Source organism: Melanostigma gelatinosum, assembly GCF_949748355.1.
Source record: "Melanostigma gelatinosum genome assembly, chromosome: 15".
NCBI lineage: Eukaryota > Metazoa > Chordata > Actinopteri > Perciformes > Zoarcidae > Melanostigma > Melanostigma gelatinosum.
Window position 1 is genome coordinate 3,370,893 of NC_136648.1, and position 12,248 is coordinate 3,383,140.

The window sequence follows — 12,248 nt, forward strand, 5'->3', positions numbered from 1 at the left end:
GAAAAGCACAACGCCACATGGTTTACGTTAATGATTGATTATGTTTAGGCAACAAAGCTACTTGGTTAAAGGTCATAGTTTGTGTTCAAATAATACCGTTACAACGTAGCTACTGGTGTAAAGGAATAAATCAGCCTGAGCTCCATCCTGAACGAGCCTAACAGCGTCACGTAACCAGCGTCAAGTCAACCATTGCTGCTGGTGTCACACGGGACACAAACAGCGGTCTCCTGGGTGAAAGTCCTGGGTGATAGACTACGTCACCTACTCTGACATTCAACGTATCTGTCTTTTAAAGAAACGTAAAATGCACAAACATCATTTTGTTGCTACCAATGTAGCTTAGTTTATTTAACAATAGAAAACCAGGTTTCCATTGTAGTACTTGATATATAAATACAAGAAAGAGGAATGGATATATTTGGCATGGCAGTGTCCATTCATATCATACTTAATAGCCACATACAGAATACATTACAGCACCAGAACTACACAGAAGTTTCTCTTTCCAGAAGCAGCCCAGCGCTACACAGACTGGTCCTTTCTCTGACCCACCATTGTCTTTTGAGAGACGGGTATCAACATGTCTGTTACGCTCTCCACCATCAGGATCCAGGCCAAGACCAGAGAGCTGAGGGAGCGCCAGGCCAGGGAGCGGGACTACGCCGAGATCCTGGACATCAGCTGCTCACCGGAGAGGGGCTCCGAGGAGGAGCACCCGTACGCAGGCATCAACCCCCTGAACAGCTCCGTGGACAGCGGGCACAGCCGGCCCCACAGCCCCCGGGACGACTACCCCCACCTCCATCCACACCACCAGCACCAGCACTCCGATTCCCTCTACACCCAAGTCAGCAAGGCCCGCAACGAGCGGCCTCCGTCTGCAGCCAGGTAGGGCTGGATTCATGCGTTTAAGGAGCTCTGTTGTGAAAAAAAACAACCAGAATCATCTTTCAGTGTCCAGATTTTTGTTATTTTTTGTTTTAATCAGTTGCATTCTGGGTCATATTTCATTTTCATCATTCAATTTCCTTTGTCCCTTGAAAAACAATTACCTGGTGCCAGTAACGAATGAGTCACAATCCCCCTCAGAGGCCCAAACCGGGTGACGGGGCTGCCATTCGATGTTTCAGCAGCCTTTTTACCCCCCCCCCCCCCCCCCCCCCCAGGCCTGGCGTGTCAGTGAAAGGTCTGTCCGGGCCCGATTCTGCCTGGCATTCCCAATTCTCGTAACTCTGAGGCGGCATTATTGCGCAGAGACGGCAAGCTGGCTATCACACCTGCAGGAGAATATAATCACAGCAACAGAAGGCAGGCGGTAAATGTCAGCTCGCCGACTGCTCGACGGCGTTCTCGGGGGGGGGGGGGGGGGGGGGGGGGGGATTACTCAGGAGAGGCAGTGGGTGAATGGGAACCTTTGAAACATCCGTCTCTCTCCCGTCTCCCCTGACCTTTCTACCTCTCTTCCTTTGCGTCCTCTCTCTCGTTGTTTCCAGCCTTTCCCTGCGTTTGCGTGAAACATTCTGAGTTACCGTCTGCGTCCGTGACCGACAGCTCATTTCAAATGATCACCCTGGCCTGACATGGAGAGCCCTTTTTTTCCCTCTGTGCGTCTACTTTGTATACACAGCCAGCCAAGTGGAAGCATAACCGAACCTAAAAACCCAAAGCGAAGTCCACCGCAGCGACAGCCAGAGCGTTCTCAGCGCCTGCATCTTTCCAGCACTGCAGGTCTGTGCTTTCTAATCCTCCCTCGATCGATGGACGCAGAGATTTCGTAGCCCTGAGATGGACTTTGGGGAACTCTGAGCCAATCGAGGAAAGCCTGCGGCGTAGCAGAAACACGGGCAGTGCAGGCGAGCACATCCACCGAGGATGAATGGGTTTGTCTTAGTCGTGGTTTTCACACATCCCCAGATGGCCCCGGCAGCCTGCGTGTACTTCAAGAGTGCTGTAGCTCGTCGTGATTCATAATTCATTGTGCTGCTGTTGTCGTAGCATGTTTCAGTTATTTATTTTATTCAATCCCTGATGTGGTCCTGCGTGGAGTTATGCAGATGCACATCAGATACGGAGTCTTATTTAATTAGGTGAGGGAATTTGCTCATGATTTCGACTCTAATCATTGTTATATTAAAGTTAACAGTTCACTCATTCACCATTCAGTTTGTCTGGTGTTTTTTTCATCGTTGTAACTCCGGCTGTGGGAGCCTGTGGACGGCCTCTCTAGTATTTGTATACATTTATAGGTAAAATGATTCATCAGTCTGAAAAATAACGAACATACGTTCGTTCAGTATTAAGTCTGTACTAGTTGCAGCCCTAAAAGCGATAGCTGTGACTGAACAACCTCAGCAGTTCATTGCACCCGAGGCTTCAGCTGGCTCCACTGGGCTTTGGAGACAAAACTCTTTATTGCATTTCATTTTAAGCTGAGGTAATATTGGTCTTTTCAATTAATACCAGCAACGGGTCTCCCGTTCGTTTGACTTTGATCGGCTTGTGGGCTTTTAGAGCACCGACCGTTCTTGGAGTAATAATGCCGTGCATGTGATTTTGCACACTGCCCTGGTAGTTTAATGCTGCTCCTCATGCTAACCAGACTCTTTTCAGGAGGCTTTGATTCCAGCAGCGTGGGTGCCGGGGACTCGCACTCCTTGAAGATATTATGTTGCGCTCCCAGATCCCCAATCGTAAGCAAAATATACCTCCCGAGAGAAGCAGGAAGCGCATTTCCTGTCTGCCCCGACTGAACAGGAAGTGAATTAGACCCTGCAGGGAGGGGGCCTCGCCCGACGACGGGGGGAGTGTTTGTTATTGTGGGATTGGAATGGCAGCGCGGACTGATATCGGAGCTTAAGCATTGAGCAGATCTGATCAAAGCAATAACGCGTCCATAGAAACTGAGAGCGAAGGACAATGTTGTGTTGTTCCTCCGCTGACGCTTTTCTTTTGAAATGACGGGCATGCCGCGATGAGTTCAGACAAACGCTTTGAGATTCCGGTGGAGTCCGGTGTTTGTCTCGTCACTGTTCGAATCGGGAATCGTTGAACAAGCCGCGTTTGTCTGAGAGGAGCCAGTCGATCATTGATTCAGTATCTCGTGCCTCGAATCATTTAGACATGTCACACTTTTCGGTGTTTGTAAAGCCCTTTTGTTGATGCTGCCGTGTTGTGATTCTCACAAGATCATGACTCAGAATCAGACTGAAGGGGTCGAAGCCATGGCAGAGAGATTCATAAGCTCCATCATGTGACGTAATAATAATAATAATCCGCAGAGCACTCTGAACTCTCTGTGGCCTTGTTGTTTCACTGCAATAAGTCCTCCTCTACGGAAACATCACAATCATGGCGAGAAGTAGCGAGAACTCACAAGTGTCTTCTGTGCAGAATAACACAGTTGAAAAAAGATTTCTTTGACAATTTATTTTACAAAAATTGGAACGCAATTGAATCCGTACATACAACATTTTTCAAAGATCCCACAAGTGTTACTAATATTGGAAAACATGCGATGCAAATTAAATTAATTCCATTTTTACAACCTCTCTTGTCCTCCCCTCTCCTCTCTGTGTTTAGCAGCCTGCAGTTCTGTTCCACAGATTTTATTATTTTTAATTGCTTTTATGTTTCAGTCTCACAAATCAATCCTGGCGTCCCAGTTGCACGTAGGAGCCCAGAATTGTTCTGTTTTCAACAGGATTTGGTGCTAACGGTTTACTCCTGACATTTTAAACGAGACATGTAGAATCAGAGAGTTTTTCTTGAAATAGCACAATTTTAAGCTCCAATTTGTTTGCTTTTCCTGATGGAAGCGTTTGTCACTAGGTGTGTAACGGTTCACAAAACTCACGGTTCGGTACGATACAGTGGAGCCACGGTTCGGTACGTTTCGGTACAGTAGAAAACTATAAATGCCAGAGAAATGTACTTGATTTTAAAATATATTTATTCATTACAACTAACATCATAAAGTTATTCTTTGACTTTGAACAATGATGGAACTATACCTGAGTGACCCATCTTCTGGGGTGTCTTCTTAGCAACACATGAGCATAAAAAACAAAAACTGCTCCTTAATGTTATGTAGTATTGTTCCTTACATTTTGCAAAAGAGATTTTAATCTCAATGGGACCACCTGGTTAAATAAACCAGTTTTTTATTTTTTATTTTTTTAATTCAAACGTGTTCGGTTCGTCATGTGTACCGAACAATATGAATACGCGTACCGTTACACCCCTATGTGTCACACATGATGTTTTCAAGGACCTTGAAAGAAGAAAATGTCTGTTACTACAGCTTCTGTCTTTCATAAATTGTGTGATTTTGGCACATTTTTAAAATGCTTTTCAAACCCACCGGTGGGTTTTGGGGTTCAAACAGTCGATCTTTTTTCGTCTTTTTGACTGTAGCTTTGCTTCTCAGAGAACAACACAGTGACTGATAAGGAAAGTCATCAGAGTGGGAGTAACAACGCAGCGTGAGACTCAAATATGACACAAGAACATACTTTGCTGCGTCTACCGTGACTCTTCACTGGTAAAGCCGCCGCTCGTGATGATACTCATCAGCAGTGTCATCATGATCTTCCTGAAGCAGGTTATCCAAACTTGTGCTTGCCAAGAGGAAATCCATCCATTAACCCCGGGCGCTGTCACTTCCTCACAACACTCATTTTAACAACGGGACCGAGATTCTACCTCAATGCCCAAATGACAATACCAGAATCCCCCCCCCCCCAGGGCAGTAAAACGCACAATTGCCTTTCTTTAACACCGCAGAACGAGAGGAAACGGGAGAAGAAGAAACAACAACAAAGACAACATGCAGCGGCATAAATATCCATTAATTCAGTTTTAATTGCCTCGTCTTCTTTCTTTTTTCCTTCAAACATGGCGCCGTCAGACATTTCAATTTAACCGCAGAGGTTTAAAAACAAAAAGAACGAAAGAGGCCAGGAGGAGCTTCAGACGCCTTGTGGGGACAGTGCGCCCGTTTCCTCGGCTTGAAGGAGCGTGACCCCGAGGACCGTCGGCCAGTCTGAAACAACATGCAGCTCTGGAACAGTTGCTGTCAGGAGTAGACCCGTCGTTTGCACATAGATATGTGAAGCTGCAGTATATTGGTTGGTTGTACATGTTTTCACAGGGAGCACGTGATGTTTTTAAGTTGCTGTGCGGTTTGTTGCGTAGGCGAGCACGGTGTGGTATCAGGTTGGAACATTCTCTTTGTTTTGTTGAGTGTTTTTGTTTTGGCTCGCAACCAAATTGCATAACCTTGCTGCTGGGACGCTGCTGGGACGCTGCTGGGACGCTGCTGGTCTTTCCTTCTCAAACTGCCAAGCCAAATATTGTCCAAAGCTTCATGTTTTTTAATCTCCCCCAATGTTTTCCCACCATTACAGCTTGAAAAAGACTGGGGTCCCGGTCTTTGCCATCCGCTGTAAATGAATGAGCAGAATTTACTGAACACATATCGTAGAAGCAGTCAGCGTGTTATTGAATAGCTTCGTTAGCCCTGAACATTTGCTGTACGACCCTCCATCCCTGTTGTGTGAGCGCAAGTGTGCAGAGGACTGAAGTGAATTAGCCTCCATTGTTTTATTTCCCCTCCCAGCTGCAAGGCAGCGGCGAACGCCGGGGAAGGCTCTGAGGGGTTTGCCGTGATTTGATTCTCAGGCGTTACCAGAGGAGGCGGCGCTCTCTTATTGAATCGGCTCCATTACGTTTCATCTCCACCGGGGGAATAAGAGGCCTCGGAGGGAGCCAACGCGCTCGTGTTGTCTCACAAACACACACCAGAAACAGCGACGCAGACACACAAACAGGCAGCAGTCGCCTCGCAGCTTTTCACATGCTGATAAGGTGGTGTGTGTGTGTGTGTGTGTGTGTGTGTGTCTGTGTGTGTGTGTGTGTGTGTGTGTGTGTGTGTGCGCGTTCGCTCATGTGCATTCGATTGCACTTCATGTATGCTGCATGCACACCTTGTTTAATAGCGTGCATCCGTGCAATGTTTGGATGCAGTCGCTTTTGCGTTGGTTGGCTTCTGTTGTTCAGGTGCACATGTGTATTTTCTGGAAATGTAGAGGAGTGGGAGTGACATGTCAAAGGTGTGTGCGTGTGTGAGTCACAGATAGAGAATTCAGGTATGCAGCTGCACACAATGAATACAAAGCGTGTGCCTCGTGTAGGATTCTGAAGGGGATTTCTGTCGATGCGGGCTGGTCTACCAGAAAGGTGGCCCCGGGGCAAAAATGAGCTGTGAGCCCCCTGTTGACCCCCCATTCCGCCTAATCTTCTGTGCATTGTGTTCTGTGTGTGTCCTTTTGCCTGAGTTCAAATGGCAACTTGATTATAATTGACCCCCAGACCCAGAGAAAGACCAGTACTCCGACCAGCACAACACTGCTACCTGCTGTGTGTCGTTTTGTGATGGAAGCCGTCTTAAAGCTGGATTGATCAATGTATCACATTTTGATTATCAGTCACTGCTTGTGAAGTGAAAGGGTTTGCATGTAGTGAGAATTGTCAGTAAATTGGAGTCCACCAATTTCTCCACTCGAAGCTTCTTTTTATCCACTTTTAGCTCAATGTGTTCTCAGTTTACTGACGTTCAAACGTGTTTCCAGCCACAACAGGCACAGCTGTTTTTGAGCAAACAAGCTCTGATATACTGGCGCTACCTAACTGCAGACAAAGATAGCAATTAGCTGGTGAACAGTGATGCGTCGAGCAGCTAAAGAGCCAGGTGCATCCCTTATGAGTGGGTGGAGACCAAAACTGAGCTAAAAGGATTGAATATTGGGTGAATGTTGACGAATGTTGGCCAGAAACCAATGCTAATGTTGCTCCCAAGTCTGCTAGATGTGTAATGGGTTGGCAATCATTTTCCAACTCATTAGCAATTCATTTTTCTTTGGTGATAATGTATCAGATGTTGTGTTTTCTCCTTGTTCCGCTTTCCCCAAGTGGCCCCACAAAATCATTTAACGCGGTTTTAAGGCCTCCGTCTCTAATAGTAAGACTAGTCGGACTTGCTGCGTTGCTGTTTCCCTCCGTAATTAATTCAAAAGCACCCCTCTTTATTTCAGTGTTGAGTAAACACACTGCTAATCCAACATTCCTGTCTATTCAGGGGCCCCTGAGACTTCTGACAAGGAGCCCCAGCTGGGGACCAAACGCATGCAAACACCAAACTAGAGCCACAAACGCAGAAGGATCCAAAACTCACACTCACACGTACAGTTTCCAAGTACGAACAGTACGGAGCGTTGAAAAGCTTCAGCAAGTTTAAACATCATTTTGTTGGATTTAGAAATTTCACGGAGAACCGGGATCAACGGAGAAGAAGTCTATCTGGCTCTATATCCCCCATAATCCACTTACCAACAGACATCATCTGTGTTGTTTATTTCATTCTGGCTCCCATGTTCCTGTAATCGCACACGTTTCTCAGTCTCTTTATCTCTGGTTTTCACATAAAAAGGCGTCTGTTTGATAATTAAACACGTTATTACGTCACTCTAACGGTTCATTTCCTGTGGAACCGGACCGGCTGATGTTGCCTTGCAAAATCTCGTTGAATCCACAGAATCGGCTCTCGCATTGTTCTCGTTTTCAAAGTGTTCTGTATCTGAAAAGTATGATTTTGTTTTCATTTTCTGTGTGACTCAAAAGTCTGACAAATTCAATTTTGGAGCCGAGTACGTGAAGCGAAGCATTCAGCTGGAGAAGCGAGTGTAAAAAGTGGTTGGCTTGTTCTCTCTGCTGTCTGCTATTTTCTGCCAGACTAACCTGGAGTTGGAAGCTGTGACTTTTCCACTCTTCACAACCGATAAACCGTCACATCTTCCTGCGCCTCAGCTGCGCTGCTATCTGGCTGGTAATGTGCGAATAGACCAGACAGGACAAGATGTTGGCTTTCACTGCTATGCAGCATGGATGTGTGTTCTCACCTCTCGCTGAGCAGAACAGGATGTCTTACTACAGCGAGGGGAACATCTCTGCTTGAGGGTCATCACGAGTGTCAGCCCGAGTGCTGATCCAAAGCCTGCTGACGAGAACGGGGACAGAACGTTGATCCGCTGCCACCGTGTTTCACCTCCAGTTAAAGACATCTACAGAACACACACAGTACCGACTTGAAGTTCTGCACCCAAGACACCACAAGACTGATCTCATTACATATGAAACAATAACTACAGCAAAAGGTTGTAATGAAAATCTGTGATCCAGGTGGTTTCAGCTTCTGTGGGCGTGGCCACATTAAAAGGCATCTTTATTACATGGAAACCAGAACTTTGGTACCAAGTCGATGCCGAAACTCTGAAAGGTTGCCCGTACCTGTTTTTACATCGTGCCGTAGGTACTGTCAGGGCTCGTAAGGAGTATTCTTCTTTATTCACATACCAAGCATCCATAGGTTTGTGTCAGCAGCCAGTAACAGGAGCCTCAGATCTCACACCTGCAGTCCTCTATCTTGTGGTTTTGCAGTTGGCTGATCGGCAGAATAAGAAGCTCCTGAAGTGAACGCGGTGGATTCCGTCGCCGCTGCTCACGCCTGCTGTTTTGCCAGCCAGAGATCCATTCAGAATGATTTCAAATGGCTGATGCCGTCATTTAATCAACATGTCGTATGCACAGGTGATTATATACACGAGTGTAGAGTGAGAGAGATAGCTGCTGTTGAAGTCCGGGCCTGTCGGCCGCCATCTGCTCCTGTACGGTGGACTCGGTTACTGTGTACATGAGGGCAGCCGGGCCGGTCCTCTTCTAATCCCTGGATCGAGGCCAAGAGCTACAGCAGAGCGGTGTGTTGTGGCCCGGGGGGAGAGGACGGCTCGCTGGGTTCTTCGGGCTCTCTGGGTGTTCTCGGGTTGGAACGAGGGCAGGAGGGTGAAGACTTTATTTCCACTTTTGGAAAAAAAAAAACCGAATCCTCATTCGGTTTTGTGACGGTCTGTTTGTTCGGTTTCCTGCAGCTTGTTTGCCTCTTCAGTGTTTAGAGAGGGAGGAAAACCCAAACACACTTCCTGTACGTTTGTTTTGAAGATGGAGTTGTTTTAAATCACTCTTGCCCCTGATCCACGGAGGTCCTGTAAATCAAACTCATTACATACATGGAGCTATTAGTCCCAATATTCATAACTCTTTACAGACGTGGGTGGTTATAAATAATGGTTTGACCTTTTTCTTCTGCAGAAAACTGTCAAATATAAATGGAACCATTTGCTTGAACAGGACGTCCAGAGAAGTACGACAGTCAAGTCTTTCAATCCTTAAAAACATCATAAAAACTCCTTTACATGTTTAAAACACTGTATTTAGACGACTTCACAAGAACAAACATTCGATTTGGAGTCAAGACCGTCAAATCTGAACAAACACTTTAACAGCAGGGAAATGAACGCATTCGTTTTTTCACACATTCCCCGTCTTTCCGTGGCCATGAGCCGATGAGCCGTGTTATTGGTGTCTCCGCTCTGTGAAGATAAATTAGTTTTCATATTGACACAATGAAACGATGAATAATCCTCGAGCCCCAAAGCAGTTCAAAGGGGGAATTCCACGACAGTGGAGTCGTGTTGTCATCAGACCGGGTCACGTTCAAGATAGTTTAATTCAACATTGATTGATTCTCTGATTGTCATGAGAGAAACTTTACAAAATTCAAACGAGGGCCAAATTAAGTTAAATATCGTGATATTTCTAAATGCCAACAGCTGGAGAAGAATTGCCCTTTAAGTGCAATATTGATGTTTTAATATTAATAACAAGGATTATGTCTCATATTGATGTAATGGGTATTTACACCAAATATTAAACAACAGACGACCTGCTGTGATCAAACTATACAATGTCCCGGCGCCTCCAGATTCTGCATATGAATGTAGCATCTTTTCATGGTGAATACTAAAGAGATGACTCTGATTCATGCTCATCATGGATACAGTAGTTTGTGTCTGAAGGTTCACAAAACCTCCCTTTTATTCCCAGGACATTTTATTTATTTATTTTAAGAATTTGGCAGCAACAACTGCGGAAAACCCATTATTCCATCATTATAAAGGAGGATAAAGTGAACGAAAGCACTTCACTGAACACCCGCCAAAACCATGATGTCTGAATTACCGATACTGATGGTTTTCACAGAAAATAGAAAATAACTCTCGCCTCCTTTTTGGGACTGTAACTTTATCTGAATCCTTTCCATTTGTGAGTAATGTGGGGCTCACCAGGCCGCAGACGCAGGGGAAAGCCCCAGGGGACTGTGGGAGGTATTGGACTGAACAACGGCGTGATTAGTGTGGAGACTGTAGCGCGCACACACACACACACACACACACACACACAATCAGTGGGAGATTAGGGGAGAGGAACAGGTCTGCAGCTGGAAACAGGAATGTGTTGTTAGAGTGCAAATCTCTTGGGTCATGTTCCTGTGTGTGTGTGTGGGGGGGGGGGCGGCGGCATCTCCACCCAGTATTGACCATGTCTGATGATGTCATGCTCTCCTGTTTTGGTGCCAGACTGACTGTCCATCTGAAAAGCCTCAGTGTTGGCTTTCCTCAAATGTCACACACAGGAAATATAAAGTGATGCGACGTGCATCACACAGCTCCTGAGCAACATGACGTCGAGTACGGCCCTCATGAAAACAGTTTGTGATTTTAAGGTTTCTTCAACAGAGCAAGTTTTTTTTTCCGGCATCACTCCTGGGATGTAATTACAAGTAGGAGTGCCGAACAAAAACCATCTTTGACACTCCAAAGTACCAAAGAGCTGCCCTGTGACACCGCCGCGTTTTCCTCACCGATCTGGAAATCATTTTCACGATACATCTTTTACTGGAACTGAGCAAATGTCTCCTCATGATTCTCTCTGCGTGATCAGTCCGTTTCTCCCACTTTCTCACTTTGAGTTCACATCTGGTAATCGACGCGTCTCAGAATACAAATATCATTTTTGAAAATTATATTTTAGTTCTCGCATCAAGATAAAATTATTTTTCTTTTTTTATTCACACTTTTTTTTTTTCTTTCACATAAAATAGGCCTCAATCACTGGAACCCGTATGAAGAAGACGTTTCTTCTTCAAACCCGCTGACGCAGTTGTTTTCTTTGGGATTTGTTCTTATGAACAGAATACTGTTTTTCATGTACTCCCCCCCCCCCACACACACACACACACACACACCCACTGTCACCCTTTAAGCATACTTTTAAAAAGTCCTCAGTCACAAAAGAGCTTGAAGGCGCGCAGCCATTAATGTCACAAACGTCTCTGTGGAATCCACTTAAGGGATTTAATATTCATCAGATCAGAGAATTTGCCAACGTTCCTAATAGCACTCTCAGAGAGCTTAGCTGCAGCTGGGCCCGCTCTGACAGTATGTTGCACATTAGTGCGGCGGTAATGGCGCGCGGCTGTGGCGTGACACATTCTGCTTTATCTCCCGCTGGGAATGAGATTCAGTCTGTCACAGTGGGGGGGGGGGGGAGGTGGGGGGGGGGGGTAAGTGAGGAACTTTTGGCCATTTGGGTTTAAGGCTGAGAGCGCGCCGTGACCCTAAAAGGCTGCTGCGGACGGCACTTTACGTCACTCAGCTGTTTGACTTCCATGTATTATACACGTGGTGTGTTGTGCCGTAGTGTCTGTCCTTACGAAGTCAAACTCATTTCAGTTTTACAGATTGTTTTAGTGTCATTTCTATTGTTTATCGCGCAAAATAATGTTTTCTTTACCTTTTTACTTTACAAAATGTGATGTAGACTTTGAATCTCTTGTATTAAACATTCAGGAAAGGGATCAAACTATAAAACTAATAATAATCAATATAAAACCAAAACAATTCAGACAACGAGACAACAGACCTGAAACAAACCAGGAAATGACCTCATTCAAAGAATTCAGTTTAAAGACGAACACGTTCAGGAAAACATTCACGTTTGTTCAGCTTTCCGATGTTCCATTTTGTTGCTTTTCTCTTCGTTACATCATGATGAATTCAATATGTTTGGGTTCTTCGGGCTGTTTGGACAAAAGAAGCTTTCTGGAGATGTTTCCATTGGGCTCTTGGGGATTTTTTGACTGTTTTCTGACGTTCTCTGTGGCTTTGTTCCTTTAGTTGATAGCAGATATTATAGACTTCACAACAGGAGATAAAGGGAGCACATGCCACAACATGTCCACATGGTATGCAACTTCAACCACTTGGCCATCAGAAAGTGTAAAATGTTGACCA

The 12,248-nt window shown here is 45.5% G+C and overlaps 1 protein-coding gene across 9 annotated transcripts in view; it reads left to right on the plus strand.

Annotated features, from left to right (window-relative positions):
- pard3ab (par-3 family cell polarity regulator alpha, b) overlaps positions 1 to 12,248 on the plus strand; it is a 191,504-nt gene that overhangs the window by 140,266 nt on the left and 38,990 nt on the right. For 7 of the 9 annotated variants that reach the window (XM_079284636.1, XM_079284637.1, XM_079284638.1 and 4 more), the window contains one exon: positions 610 to 891. The exons of the other annotated variants lie outside the window; for them this stretch is intronic. In XM_079284636.1, the coding sequence (XP_079140762.1) occupies positions 610 to 891 (282 nt within the window). The remainder of the gene's footprint in view (positions 1 to 609; positions 892 to 12,248) is intronic. 9 annotated transcript variants of the gene reach the window in all.